The sequence below is a fragment of the Astatotilapia calliptera genome, chromosome 1 (assembly GCF_964374335.1).
Source record: "Astatotilapia calliptera chromosome 1, fAstCal68.1, whole genome shotgun sequence".
Taxonomy (NCBI): Eukaryota; Metazoa; Chordata; class Actinopteri; order Cichliformes; family Cichlidae; genus Astatotilapia; species Astatotilapia calliptera.
Window position 1 is genome coordinate 8,125,472 of NC_137422.1, and position 15,526 is coordinate 8,140,997.

At 40.4% G+C, this 15,526-nt stretch overlaps 1 protein-coding gene across 1 annotated transcript in view; it reads left to right on the forward strand.

Annotated features, from left to right (window-relative positions):
* Positions 1–15,526, forward strand: part of prmt3 (protein arginine methyltransferase 3) — a 65,295-nt gene that overhangs the window by 21,593 nt on the left and 28,176 nt on the right. The window contains exon 11 of the mRNA XM_026177820.2: positions 8,586–8,664. Within this exon, the coding sequence (XP_026033605.1) occupies positions 8,586–8,664 (79 nt within the window). The remainder of the gene's footprint in view (positions 1–8,585; positions 8,665–15,526) is intronic.

Here is a 15,526-nt window from a genome sequence, read left to right on the forward strand (position 1 = left end):
ATGCAGATCTTCTCGAGAGCAGTGATGTTTTGGGGCTGTCGCCGAGCAACACGGACTTTCAACTCCCGCCACAGATTTTCTATGGGGTTGAGGTCTGGAGACTGGCTAGGCCACTCCAGGACTTTCAGATGCTTCTTACGGAGCCACTCCTTTGTTGCCCGGGCGGTGTGTTTTGGATCATTGTCATGTTGGAAGACCCAGCCGCGTTTCATCTTCAAAGTTCTCACTGATGGAAGGAGGTTTTGGCTCAAAATCTCACGATACATGGCCCCATTCATTCTGTCCTTAACACGGATCAGTCGTCCTGTCCCCTTGGCAGAAAAACAGCCCCATAGCATGATGTTTCCACCCCCATGCTTCACAGTAGGTATGGTGTTCTTGGGATGCAACTCAGTATTCTTCTTCCTCCAAACACGACGAGTTGAGTTTATACCAAAAAGTTCTACTTTGGTTTCATCTGACCACATGACATTCTTCCAATCCTCTGCTGTATCATCCATGTGCTCTCTGGCAAACTTCAGACGGGCCTAGACATGCACTGGCTTCAGCAGCGGAACACGTCTGGCACTGCGGGATTTGATTCCCTGCCGTTGTAGTGTCTTACTGATGGTGACCTTTGTTACTTTGGTCCCAGCTCTCTGCAGGTCATTCACCAGGTCCCCCCGTGTGGTTCTGGGATCTTTGCTCACCGTTCTCATGATCATTTTGACCCCACGGGATGAGATCTTGCGTGGAGCCCCAGATCGAGGGAGATTATCAGTGGTCTTGTATGTCTTCCATTTTCTGATGATTGCTCCCACAGTTGATTTTTTCACACCAAGCTGCTTGCCTATTGTAGATTCACTCTTCCCAGTCTGGTGCAGGTCTACAATACTTTTCCTGGTGTCCTTCGAAAGCTCTTTGGTCTTGGCCATGGCGGAGTTTGGAGTCTGACTGTTTGAGGCTGTGGACAGGTGTCTTTTATACAGATGATGAGTTCAAACAGGTGCCATTCATACAGGTAACGAGTGGGGGACAGAAAAGCTTCTTACAGAAGACGTTACAGGTCTGTGAGAGCCAGAGATTTTCCTTGTTTGAAGTGACCAAATACTTATTTTCCACCCTGATTTACGAATAAATTCTTTACAAATCCTACCATGTGAATTCATGGATTTTTTTTTTCACATTCTGTCTCTCACAGTTGAAGTGTACCTCTGGTGCAAATTACTGACCTCTGTCATCATTTTAAGTGGGGGAACTTGCACAATCGGTGGCTGACTAAATACTTTTTTGCCCCACTGTATGTATGTATGTATATATATATATATATCTATATATATATCTATATATCTATATATATCTATATCTATATATATATATATATATATATATATATATATATATATATATATATATATACATACATACATACATACATATACATATATATGTGTGTGTGTGTGTGTGTGTGTATATATGTGTGTGTGTGTGTGTGTGTGTGTGTGTGTGTGTGTGTGTGTGTGTGTGTGTGTGTGTGTGTGTGTGTGTGTATATGTATAGATGCATGTGTATTATCCCACTCAGGGCGATTGTGTTTTATATGCTAATTTGGTTAATGGGTATAAGCTGCTACAGCCCATTCTCATTAGGTTTTCATTAGTCTCTTTTATGGAAATGCACAGTGACTATAGTGTCAAGTATCCAAACAGCCTGACTGTCTGAAAGGAAGTCAAGGGAGCTGTTTCCTCGCACTTAGCTTGCCTGTCTGTGGTACTGAGCCCTTCAGGCAGGTGGATCAATATGTGGAAATGGTATAAAAAAAGTTAGTAAGTCACTGTAGTGGTGAGATTTAATCTTGTTTTTCTTAACACAAGTCAATACATATAAAGTGCAGTTCAAAAAATGAAGAGGGGAAAAATAAACTCTTTCTTGGTTTACTTTTCATGGAACTATTAAAAAAACAAAACAACTCAGGCTCATCCCTCTATTCTTATTCACTGGTATTGATTAACCAACTTGTCAGGGACAGTGTATACAGCTGGTAAAATAAGTACTGAAGTAAATATATTGCTAAAGTTGCCATTGACATGAACTTCTTACCAGATGTCGGTAACAACCCATCCAATCTGCAAATGCAAAGAGATCAAAACATAGATGTCCATAAATTAGGTTATATTTAAGTTGTGTGTAATGATGAAATATGAACCAGGGAAAATGTATTGAACATATGAAGAAAGGGGGTGCAAAAAGACATGGAAAGTCATAACACCAGCATAAATCTATCAGTAATTAGAAAGCAATCCTGCCACTTAGTGCAAATTAATATCAGCTGTTTCAGTCCCATCTGATGGCCTATAAAAAGGTGTCTCATTACCAAGATGTCACATAAGAAACACCTCACGAGGTCTCTCATGACCTTTACAACCTTATTGTTTCAAAACATACTAATGGCACTGGTTACAGAAGAATTTCAAAACTACTGAAGGTTCCAGTGAGCACTTTTGGCACTATCATCCGGAAGTGGAAAGAACATAATTTCACCATGAACCGTCCACGACCAGGTGCTCCCGCAAGATTTTAGACAGAGGAGTAGAAATAACAATCAGAACAGTTGTCCAAGACCCAAGGATCACTTGTGGAGAGCTGCAGAAACAAGACTGAAGACTGGATTGCTAAAGAAAAAACACGTTGAAGCACATTTAAAGTTTACTGAAGAACATTTAGACAAACCTGTGAAATACTGGGAGACTATAGTCTGGTCAGATGAGACCAAAATTGGATGCTCTTTGGATGCTGTAATACACACCATGTTAGTTGGAGGTGGGAACATAATGGTGAGGGGCTCTTTTTTCCAGCATACGGCACTGGCAAGCTTCATTTAATTGAGGAAAGAATAATTGGAAAAGTGAACAGAGACATTCTTGATAAAAAAAGAAAAAAGAAATTGCTGCCATCTACCAGGATGATAAAGACGGGTGGACTTTTCAGCTAGACACTGATCCCAAACACACATTCCAGGAAACTCTCAGTTGGTTTGAAAGAAAGAAAAAGCTGCTAGAATGGCCCTACCAATCACCAGACCTGAATCCGACTGAAAATCTATGGAAATAACTAAAGTTCACAGAAGGGCCCCCATAATAATAATAATAATAATAATAATAATAATAATAATAATAATAATAATAACTTTATTTATAAAGCGCTTTCAAACAAAGTGCTGTACAGCTATCTGAAACTAAAAACATAAATAAATAAAAGCGATACATAGCAATACAAATAAAAAACACAATACAAGTTAAAAACAAGTCATAGAATTAAGACATGTAAGATAGGGTGAACAAATGTGTCTTCAACTTAGTTTTAAAAACCTCCACAGAGCATTCCTGCCTAATATCTTGAGGGAGGGTGTTCCATAGAAACGGGGCACGAAAAGAAAAAGCACGCTCTCCAGTTGTCTTTTTTCTGGCTCTAGGAACCTTTAGAAGGCCAGAGTCCTGAGATCATAGAGCACGGGATGAAACATAAAGGTATAAAAGGTCGGAGAGGTATGAAGGTGCCAATCCATTTAAAGCCTTATAGGTGAGCAGCAGGACCTTAAAATCTGCTGGAACCTGACAAGATAGCCAATGAAGAGATCTCATTACAGGGGTGTGGTGGGGCGTGGTCTGCGGTGCCGTGCAGAGGAGGCGGACGCACCTGCACGGCATCCGCAATCACACCCCACCGAATTAAATATTGTACTGGGTCCTGTGGTTGGCGTTGTTGTTGTGGTCGTTATGTTGAGCTGGCAGCGGGAGAGCTGAGCTCTGGGTGCGGATGTACAGCAACCCTGAAAGTGTTAATAAAGTATGCTGCAAAGCATGAACGTGCACCAGGGTCTGCCGTGGTCGTTTACAGTGGTGCCGAAACCCAGGAAGGGAGGCACGGCGGGTCCAGGGATCAGTGTTTTGAGACATTTTTTTTACATCACCTCACACCACAACCCCCCACCAACCCCTGAGTCCCCGTGTTTTAACACGGCGGGCGTGATTGCGGATGCCGTGCAGGTGCGTCTGCACGGCACCGCAGACCACGCCCCACCACAAGGGGTAATGTGCCAAATTTCCCAAGCAGCTGCATTTTGCACCATCTGTAGACCTCTAAAACTTTTCTTTAGTAGCCCAGAAAGAAGAGCATTACAATAATCTATACGTGAAGACACAAATGCATGGACAAGAACCTCTGCATTGTCGCTTGACAAAACTTGTCTGATTTTGGCTATGCTCCACAAATGATAAAAGGTGGTCTTTGTTATCTCTTTTACATGAGACTCGAAGGAGAGCACCATGTCAAACCACACGCCCAAGTTTTTTTTACCTTGTCCCTGCAATTTATGACATTGTCATCAATTTTCAAGATGAAACTTTGGGACAAGTGCTGAAATTTTTGTGGTCCAATGACCATCAACTCTGTCTTATCAGTATTTAGTAGCAAGAAGTTATCCGATAACCAGCCCCTAATTGCACATAGACAAGGTTCTAGTTTAGAGACTTCAGCACAATTTCCAATGGTTAGAGGAACATAAAGCTGCAGGTCATCAGTGTAACAATGAAAGGTTACATTAAAAGAACGTAAAAGAAGACCAAGAGGCAGCAGATACATAGCAAACAGCAATAAACGGCAAAAGAGCAAAACGGGACAGGCAAAAAAAAAAAAAACAGCAATAGAAAACAGAACCTTCAGGATTTGAAGACTGGAAGAAATCACACCTGAGCAATGCATGCAACTACTTTCTCCAGGTGTTTTAAAGCTGTCATTACCAACAAAGGCTTTTGTAGCACTTTAAAAAATATATTTACTTAGAAAATTGGAGATGTGTTCAATACTCATTTTATGTGCTGTAAATAAAGATAATAGAACTTTGGCTGTAAAAGAAAACTTGTTTTGAGATCATGTCAATTTCATCTGTTTTTAGTACAGAGATGGTCTCCAGCCTGGTTTGTAAACCGTGAGGTAACTGAAAGAAAATGAGAAGCAGCTGAATAGGAAAGAACATGCATAGATTCCAGTCGTGATACATATTAACATGCGTGTTTAGTATAAAAGTATGAAATGCAAGTTGCCTAAATTTTTTAACCACAGTCACACAGACCTAATGCAGACTTAATGTAGCATTAATTTGTGTGTGTTTGTGTGTGTAAAATAATGGATGTAGCTTCCAGGTACAAAGAAAAACCCCAAACCTAACCAAATGTGAAGTGCCTAAAGCCTGTATTCAATCTGAAGGCCACCAGATGGCATTAGCTGTGGTTACAAAAATAATTTGGGTACTATAGAAGTCCACGAGAAAACAGCTTTCTGACTTTACCACTGTAAACACCTTTCTGCTACGTTTATGGTCTCAGTCACTCGCTTTTGGTTATTGAATAAAAAATTAAGTCTATTTTGTAAGTCTTGGTCATCGGTCACCTCAAGACGCTTTATATTGTAAGGCAAAGACCCTACAATATTACAGAGAACCCCCCCCCCCCCCAACAATTAGACGGCCTCCTATGAGCAAGCACTTTGTGACAGCGGGAAGGAAAAACTCCCTTTTAATACGAAGAAACTGCCAACAGAACCAGGCTCAGGGAGCAGCAGCCACCTGCTGCAACCAGTTGGAGGTAAGGTGAGGGGAGTCATGTCATTACAAATTATACAGTTTTCAGTTTTATTTGTCATATGCAAGTTAGCACAGGGTCAACATTGCAATGAAATGTGTTTGACGAGCAGCAGTCACTCAGCAGCATGGTACAGTAGGAGAAAATATAATAAAATATAATAAAATAAAATAATAAAAAAAATAGAAAAATAGTAAGGAGCAAAATATTAGAGAGACATGGTAAAAGAGAAAAGATGACTAAATATATATGTATCTATAAATATAAATATATGTACACTGGTGATTAAATAAGAAAATCTTGAAAAGAAATATGACGGGAGGGCAGATGGGATATTGCACAGGAATGAGCAGCAGAAAATTACAGTATTGTACTTTTAAATATAAATATCAATAACTTAAATATAAATATCAATAACCTACACCTAGAGTGAAGCATTTCCAGAAAGAAGTGAAATGCCATCATTTGTACTTGGTGTGGATACACTGCTCTGTCATCACAGAGTGAATCGTGTTGCTCTTGGAGCTATTAAATCCTGACCAACTGTTACCACTGTAATCTAGGAAAGAGAATGTTTCAGAGTTGGTTGACTCTATACAGTGTTTGTTAGAGCTGTGAAAACAAGAGAAACAGCATTTACTGCAAGATTACTAGCTATTGCATTAGCTTTTTGAGCAAGCTGCAGCCTATTAAAAGTCACTTAACTGAGGCATTATCCTTACTTAGTGGACCAGGGACATGTAGTTACTTCTCTGGGAAGGTAAACGCTAAGTTAGTGTGCAGATTACAGTGAATAATCTTCACTGCCTGGCTTTTAACTTGTTATAGGCCCATCATATGCTGCATAATACAATTTTATTGTCTTACTAATAGCCCGGGATAACTTTTAACACATGTTCACCGATGGCTTCTTGTTGCTTAAAGTTTTCTTGTCAGGCAAACCTAAATACTGAAGCCTTATTGTCCTGTGTGAACTGAAATAGACCAGTGTCTCCATGTATTTTTTATTATTTGGTCATTAACATCGCACACAGCAAAATCTCCAGTGTTAAATTAACACTGGAGAGTGTCTATATGGGTCCACACCTCTGAGTGTTAAATACAACACTGTTGACAGTGTTATATGTTTAAAAGTAACCTAGTCAGTTTTGAAGATTAACAAAGACTAACACTGAGCAGTGCTGATTTTCTAACACTGGAAAATAACTCAAAATGTTAGAAATATTCCAGTGTTAGAAAATCAGCACTGCTCAGTGTTAGCCATTGTTAATCTTCAAAACTGACTAGGTTACTTTTAAACATATAACACTGTCAAAAGTGTTAATTTAACACTCAACAGTGTTGTATTTAACACTCAGAGGTGTGGGCCCATATAGACACTCTCCAGTGTTAATTTAACACTGGAGATTTTGCTGTGCAGATGTATAAGTTAGGGAGGTGTGGTAGTTGATGTTGGAAGGACATGCAAAGCGGCCAGCGGTGTGGCAGTGGTGTTGGTGTGGGGGTCAGTAATTTTGGAGCATTGTTGATGATAAAAACAAGGTGTGACTGCTTTCAGGCATCTCTCTCTTATGTCCTCCTTCCTTCAAGTGAACCAGTGTCCCGTGAAATTGGGCTCTAAATTACAAGACTAGTGTGCTCTGTGCAAGGGGTTTAAAAACGACTCGCTCTGCAGCTAAGGACATTGACTGGACCACAACAGTCAGCAAACAGGCGATCCGCAGGCCTGACTTTGGTTTGAGACTGGTGTAGTGTTGATAAAGGGAAACAATCTCTCTGTTTATCTCCTTGTGGAGGATGTGACGGTTATATCTGTTTCATCACTGTCATCATTATCAGCGTCAGCCCATGACAGAGATGGTGACGATTTTGGAGTTCCAGTTATAAATCAGAGCTATTTCCCTGTTCGTCTCCCCCACCTCTTCTACCTCCAGCGAGAGATTGTCTTTATTTGAATAATAAGGCTCTTATCTCAGTGAGTTGCTATTGTGCCGGCCACTGCATTTCCTCAGTATCACTCTGTCTTCTTCCCCTCTGTTTTGTCCTTAATCATACATGCCTACTAACCCACACACACACACCGCTCATTCACTTTTTATCTTCTGTCCTGGACCTCACCTCTCCTTGTCCCTCTTTCCCTCCACTGAAGGTAATGTAGAGATACTGGATTCTTAAACATAAATCAGTCTGTTTTTTCCAGAAGTTTTTCCATCATATTGAGTTCACACTACAGATTTAATCAGCTGTCTCACTTGTAGAGGACTCTTCACTATAGTGCTAGCAAGCCATTTCTGAAATATTAAACTGCCCATCAGTTAAATCACAGCACAATTGAACTTGGTAAAAGACAAACTCAGGCATGTAAGCCTTAAAATGTTGAGCTTAAAATACAGATCTGAAAGCAGTCATGGGCGTCTTCATTCCTGAGAAAGTCAGTCAATGCTTTGACAGCTTTGAAAAGACTGTCGTGGATCATCAGTTACAGGATGTGCATGTACTGATTTGTCTCTGCCTCAACATCCCAGATGGAGATGTAACCTCCCCATATGTTTGAACCCGCCCAAATCATATGCTGAAAAATAACATACCGAAGTGGCCAGGCTTTTCTGATTGGTTGATCCTTTGGTTGGACTGGCAGTAGGTGGAAAAGGCCATTTGTCAGCAGTATCTGCCACTCAGGTCGAAGCCAATAAGATGTGGACAAAAATCTATTTCAGCATTAATGGAATAATACCACGGTTAATGTGCCACCTACTGGAGCAGAACACAAGGTCAACCCGAGGTCAGATCCATGGATGCTGGGTTGCAGATATCCCTTGATTCACAGTCATGGCCATGTCAGATTAAAAAAAATAACCCTGCCATGAACTCCTTGAGAAACATGTTCTAACCTCTTTTTTTGTTCATTAACCCCTAACTCTAACTTTAAGATGTTGGGATAGTGATGTGTATTTCCTCTCCTCCTAGGGTTACTTCTTGCTGTTTGAATCCATGTTGGACTCTGTCCTGTATGCCAGAGACCTCTACTTGGCTGACGGGGGCTCGGGTACGTCACATCTTCTGTTGCGTTAAGTCATCATTACAAGATCAAGACAGCAGAAAGGATGGTTACATCACAGCCAGTTGTTAGGCTAATGATAGGATTACATTGAGAAATGTTCTTCAGAGAAATGGGAGTGCATGCGAATGTGTTAATCACTCAAAACTGAGTGTGTGTGTGTGTGTTTGTGTGTGTGTGTGTGTGTGTGTGTGTGTGTGTGTGTGTGTGTGTGTGTGTGTGTGTGTGTGTGTGTGTAACTTTGTAATTCCTGTTTCAGACTGAGACCAAAGGGATGCAATTGAATTCACAGGCCAGTTTAATTTTACTGTGGATGTATCAGTGTCAGCCAGTTAATGGAAGTCATCAGTGGCTATTATATTAACAGGGATTGTTTGGATTGGTTTCCTTCTATTTTTTACTTATGTCAGATGGTACACATTGATGCAGAGTTTGGCCTCCAAACTTTCGATTTTTGCCTCAGTAGCAACTTGGTTAGGTGTTTTTAGGATATTTGGGTCAAAATGATTGGACCTTATAATGGAAACTACAGCCTGACACACATGGAAAGACCTCTCTCTCAGGTCACCCCACCCCTGCCAAAGTCCCAATTTAATGACATGTGCCAAATGTGAGGGAGCTAAAGAACGGTTCCACCACAGTGCCTTTAGTGGCTCTTGGGGAAATGAGAGCGAGGTCTCACATGCACACACATGTACACACATGTACACACACAGAGGGACAGCCAGAATGCGTATAGAGACAGATCTGTTAGTGAGAGAAATCAGACAAGTGAACGTTTGAAGTACGTGAAGCAAAGCTTAAAGGTCAAGATAACGTATGGTTCATCATGAGCCTTATGGTCATAGCACAAGCTGCTCTCATTGCCTCTACTGAACCGTCGCTCCACCAGAACTGCAGAATGTCAAATGAAAACACTCAAAAACAAGAAAAACATCTGACAGCAACATGGACTTAAAGCAGTGGAGCATTTGAGTGTCTGTCTGTAATGTCATCAACAGGATATAAAATCCAAAGTTAACCCGAGGTACCCTCATTTAGATTACTTGCATGTAACAGCAGCGTGATTAAGTGACTTTTGTTTTCCCATAAATGCACTTCTCATAGTTCATTATCTTCTACACTTACCTACAGACAGCTCAATCAAGTTATTGCATGTTACTTTTGACAAAGTAATTCCAGCAGCATGTTCCTCCCTGCTCCCATTGTGGCTTCACTATTCCCAAAGGAGTTTTTAGGAGTTCATTGCTTAGATATAATAATAATGAATAATAAAACACGCTAGGAGGGACAAATGATGGTAATTATTTTTGTGTTATAAAAGTATTTCATGCTTTTTCATTTTTGGCTCTCTCAGATATCTTTGATTTGATAAACTACAGTCTGATCAGCCTGGACAAGATTGTGAGCTAATGATTTACTCGGCTTTCTGCCTTTATGAAGCCGGGTTAACGGTTCTTTCCCCGAAAACTGTAAATGAAGTCAGCAGAAGATTGCTAATAAATGGCTAATTTGGTATGCAGGGTGCCAGACACTAAAAAGAAGTTAGTTACCTGTGACAGTAATATGAGTGGAGGCTTCCCTCTGTGGTAAACATCCCCAAGGCAGTATTTGTGCAAATAAACACTGCAAATATTCTGTATAAGTACAGCTAGACAGCACCTTAAGCTGTTCAAATTTACCAGTATTTGGCAATAGTAAAGTTGTTGTGTCACCTTAAATTGATCAACTTCTGTTCTCGAGTTTGTTTTAAGATTTTCAGTGTGTGTGCACGTCTTAGCTGAGTTATTAGTCCAGCCCTGCAGCACTGCTGCTGTATGTGTGTTTAAGCTACATTAGAAGAGAGTTACAGCAGCTCTCTCATTCTCCCCACTACATTAACCTCCCCTTCATCCTTAAATGTGTCCCTGCTTGCCTGGCGCAGCACAGCGTCCAGGGAAAAGGGATCTGTTTTGTCCCATGCTCCCGCCCACACCGTCTTTCCCTCATTCACAGCCGACCAATGGGGGAGATGGTGAGAGAAGGAGAGAGAGGTGGGGGGGTAGGCATGGAGGGGGCATGAGAAATGGGCTGCGAGCAGTGAGTCGAGAAGGACGCAGATGTCAAAGCCATGAATCTGGGGACGCCCCCCCCGGCACGTTTCTTTCTCAGCTATTCCACAATACCCCCTCCTTTGCCCATTCATCTCTCAGTCTTCATTTCTTTTTCAGTCTTTCTCTCAAACCATCAGTCCAGATTCTGCCCAATCAGCACCTCTCCCCTCACCTGGCCCTAACTCGGTTCAGTAATCAGAGTAAAATGAAGTGACAAGTCCAATGTTTACGTGCCTATGTGTTGGTGAAAATGTGTGTGCACAGTCATTAGGTATAGTGACACTCACAGGGTCACAGGCAGGCTTCAGCTAATAATGAGAAGCCATGAGATACCCATCACTGAGCTGTCACTATCCATTCACGCATTTTATAGCCTGGTGGGTCGAAGGTCATGTGAGACTGAACACAAACACGTATGCCAGCAACAATGATTCAAATGTGATAATTTTAAATCTATAAATATCTTCTGTGCAAAAGTTTATGGTATGCTTCACAGGAAAAACAAGGCCAGGTTTGTCACATTACACGTATATTACAATTAAACAATCCATTGCTTATAATATTTTATTCTTTACCCTTTTCTTTATTACATAAAGTACTTGATAAATTGATTTTGTTTCATGTTGTTTTTATGTTAAAAAAAATCTCAAAATATTGTCCTTTTTCCATCATTTCCAAGTGTTGCTTCATTCTAGGGTTTTGCATATTGGGACATAATAACAAAAATATTGTCATTACTAGGGATGGGTACGGTAGTAACCAGACCGAAAAGCAGCGCACATTTCGGTGCTTTATTTCGGTGCTTTTTTTTCCTGAGCTGTGATACACTTCTAGCCAATCATTTTACGTTTCCGAGGATAGTAGGCGGGGCCAGGTACGTACTTTCTTTTAGAGCAGAGCTAGAGATTAAAAATGCCCAAGGAGGACCAGTCAAAGTCTGGCTGTACTTCACAGCAAAAGATGCAAACTCAGCAGCAACAAGTGCTTTAAGCTGATACTGTGATACTGTCAAAGGAGGTAACACCTCAAATCCGATGAAACACCTGGAGACGCATAGCGTGTTTTTTTTTAAAAGCCCAGAAATGCGCCGTATTTTATAGCTTGCTGCGAGACCTCACACCGTGCACATCTACTGCGGGTGGGTTGCCTGTTATCAGACCCGGAGTTAGCAACATCCCCCAAAAACACGAAGAGGAGAGTCCTGGCCCCTAGCCCTGCCAGTGTAGCAGAAATGATGACGGATGATGATGCAGCAGCAGCCATTCTTCTCTGGGCGAGTAGCTTAATGTTGTTCGTGTGTAATTTACGTTGAGTAGGCTAACCACGTTATTACATTAATGCATGTAAGGTGAACTAGCAAACATCATCATAGCTACATGCGGCTGTCTTCTTGTTTGATGGCAGATACTCCCTTCACCCTGGCCAAAAAGGCTAAAATGACCAAAGAAAAAGTGGAAAACAGTTAAACATGAGAGGTTTAGGACAAAGTTTGTGTTTTTTCCATTGTTTAAGCACTGCTTCCAGCCAAGAGTTATGCCATAAATCCCCTATAGCTGCAGAAGAGGCTAACATTGTTATCTTTTTACAAAAACCAGCTGAACATGAGAGGTTTTTGGACCAATTTTGTGTTCTCCATTCTTTAAGCACCGGTTTGAGCACCGTTTGAGCACCGGCACCGTTTCAAAAGTACCGATTTGGCACCGGTATCGGATAAAACCTAAACAATACCCATCCCTACTCATTACAGGTTCTAAAATGAGATACATCCTGAGATGAACAGCAGCACAGGATATTGCGTGATTGTTGCGGTTACCCTGTTTCATCCAAGTTCAGCTGTCCAACAGATGGCTTCAAATTTAATACTAGTACTGGTATACAGTGGAGTTCATGGTCTAGTCACTGATTGCGTAGTTCCTGTGGCTGCAAACAAGCCCAAATCATCACCTCTCCACCACCATGCATGTATGAGGTGTTTGTGTTGATATGCTGTGTTTGGTTTTCCCCAAATGTGGCGATGTGCATTTTGGCCAAACATCGTCACTTCGATCTCGTCTGTTCAAAGGACTTTGTTCTTGAAATCTTGTGGTTTGTTCAGATGCAAACCTAAGCTGTGCTACCATGTAGTTTTCAGAGAGAAGAGAAGTTTCTCTAAGAATTGCTCAGTTTGACCTTGGGGAGAATTTGGTGGGATGTCCACTCATGGCAAGAGAGGAACACATCTTGAATGTTTTTCAGTTGGGAATAATCTTTCTCACTATAAAACGATGGACTTGAAATTGTTTGTAAATGGCCTTATAGCCCCATTTGCTTCTCTAAGATCATTGCACTACATTTTTCCTCCTTGGCATTGTGTTGAATACTTCAGACGCACAAACCGAAAAACACCAAAAGTTTGCTTTCAAAGAGCTGCTCACACTTGCCTATGATCAGTTAATCAAGTGCATTTGATTGCGGCACTTCTCCATGTAGAAATGATTCCTATAGAAATTGTGAAATAAAGAATACGTGATGTAATTCATGTTTTGCAGGCCATCTGAAGTCGTATTTATCTGATTTTAAGACCTGTTAAGAACCAGATTATTTTTTATTATGTCGTGACATATAAAATCTTAGAACTCAAAGAGTTTGTTTTTCCTGTGATTGTTCATCATACAAATTTTTTTTAATCACTTTGCATTTGTTGCAGAGGAGAAATAAGTGACATGAAGATAATGTTAGTGTGACCTTTGTGTCCTTGGACGTGCGTTTGTGTGTCTGTGCGTGTGTGTCCCCTTGGCAAAGTCTAGTGCTGGACACGCCTACTGTAGCAGGGATTACCTCAAAGGTGACTTTGAGTACTTTGGCAGGCATTAATATGTCTGTCTGTGGAACAGCTATCCTGTACCAAAAACTCTTTACGGGTATATAGTTGACATCAAAACAAACCCCAGATGTATGTCCATCATGGCTTGAGTCACAAGGTGGTCTCTAGTTAGGTACTAAACATTGTTTATTTTTTGGTTGTTTGTTATAGATGTCTTTAGCACAGGGGCTGATACTTGCATTACTAGTAGCAGGAGTAGTTTTATATCCTCATGAGTGTTTTGAACTCTAGTTTAGGCCCTAGGCCTCAGTGTTGACTAATGTTGCTTCACAGTAGGAACAGCAATGGCTTCAAGCATCTCAGCTCTAACTTAATCACCAAGCATATTAGTCATCCAAAGAAATTTATTCAGATGTGAAAATACAATGACAAGACATTAACTCATGTTTAATGCTCATTTTGTGATGCAGATAGTTCATTTGATAGACAGTGTTATATAATTATAATACATCTTATAAGAGTTTTTTTCCTATGAGGCGGCAGGATATTGTAAAAAAATTTGGAAAATAATTTTTAAAATGTGCTTATTTTTTATCAGTAATTATTTTGTGTCAGTTAAAGTTTTGGGGTCACACCACAATCTTAAATTGCCTCAAAAGGCTACCATTTCATATGTTTCTGTAACAATCCTCAATCTGCTTTTCCACAAGTAATGAATCAGTCGTAGTCTGGGATCACACCGATTTTAGCTTTTTCTCCCTCATTCTTTATCACACAGCATAGTTATCAGTGTTGCTGCTGAATGAGAGAGAGAGAGCGAGAGCAGGCAAGTGCAGGCAGACTAACACTGTTATTGATGCTGTGGAACTTTCATTAGCACCTAAAGTAATGAAAGGGATAATGGACAGAAGGAAGTTGTTGGTTGTGTTTTTTTGTTGTTGTGTTTTTTTGTCTTTGTGTCTGCTTGAAGGGGAAAATTAGTTAACTATTTTTTCCCTCTTCTTTTGTAAAGTAATTTGTGCAGTAGAGAAACTTGACTCATTAAAACTTGGACTGTCAGGAGAGTGTCTCAAATCTCACAAGTTTAAGTCTTTTTGGATGCTCATGCTTCCTATGCAGTTTCTTGGTGGACAGCAGTAATATTTAGATGTTGGTGGACAGAAGTTATCCAGTGCACAATGCTAACTTCTTGACAAGATATTTCTTAGGGAACTCTGTGCACAGAACTGTGAGTGCAGTTTGAGTGCTGCTACTTAATGGAGATAAAGCATTAGTACTTGACTTCTTTTATGCTTTCAAACTGAAAGTTTGAGTGAATTTCATTTTTGTGGGAAACGTTTCTGAAGAGTGGAGGCTAGCCATGGTTTTGGAATTGGATGTGTGTCCACACCCTTTGTCTTGAGCCATTTAGTATTAAAGTAAAGTGTGAAGAATGAAAGTAGGACAAAGTGGTAATCAGGCCAGTGTTTTGTGCACATGTGATGGATACAGTCATTAAAGGAGCTTCATGAAATTGATGCAAAACTCCACACCCCCAGGATCTTAAGGCGTTCTCTGATTAAATTTGTTGAATAGTTTGTGAGTTATTAAATTTGCTGACATTAAGGATGTCTCATCACAGAGAACAGACATTTATGGGAGCAGATTTTTTCACTCTCTCCTTTAGTTGTGATTAATGATCTTTTGAGTGGAGTAAATAAAATCCCAGAATATTCTCTCATTGTTGTCTGGGCAGCCTTCCAAGTGTTCAGGATACAGATTCAGTGTCCTTCAAAACTGTGGACAGTGATACATATGTTTGATGCTGTTATTTTACTGGAGTGTGTTTTGTATTGTTCGGAAAATTAGAGCAACAGTTAAATTCAATTTAAATGCATTACCAACTGAGGAGGGGCATATCACTGTTTAAAATGCTTTTGGGGGATTTATCCTGTTTTTTTTTTTACCACATGGG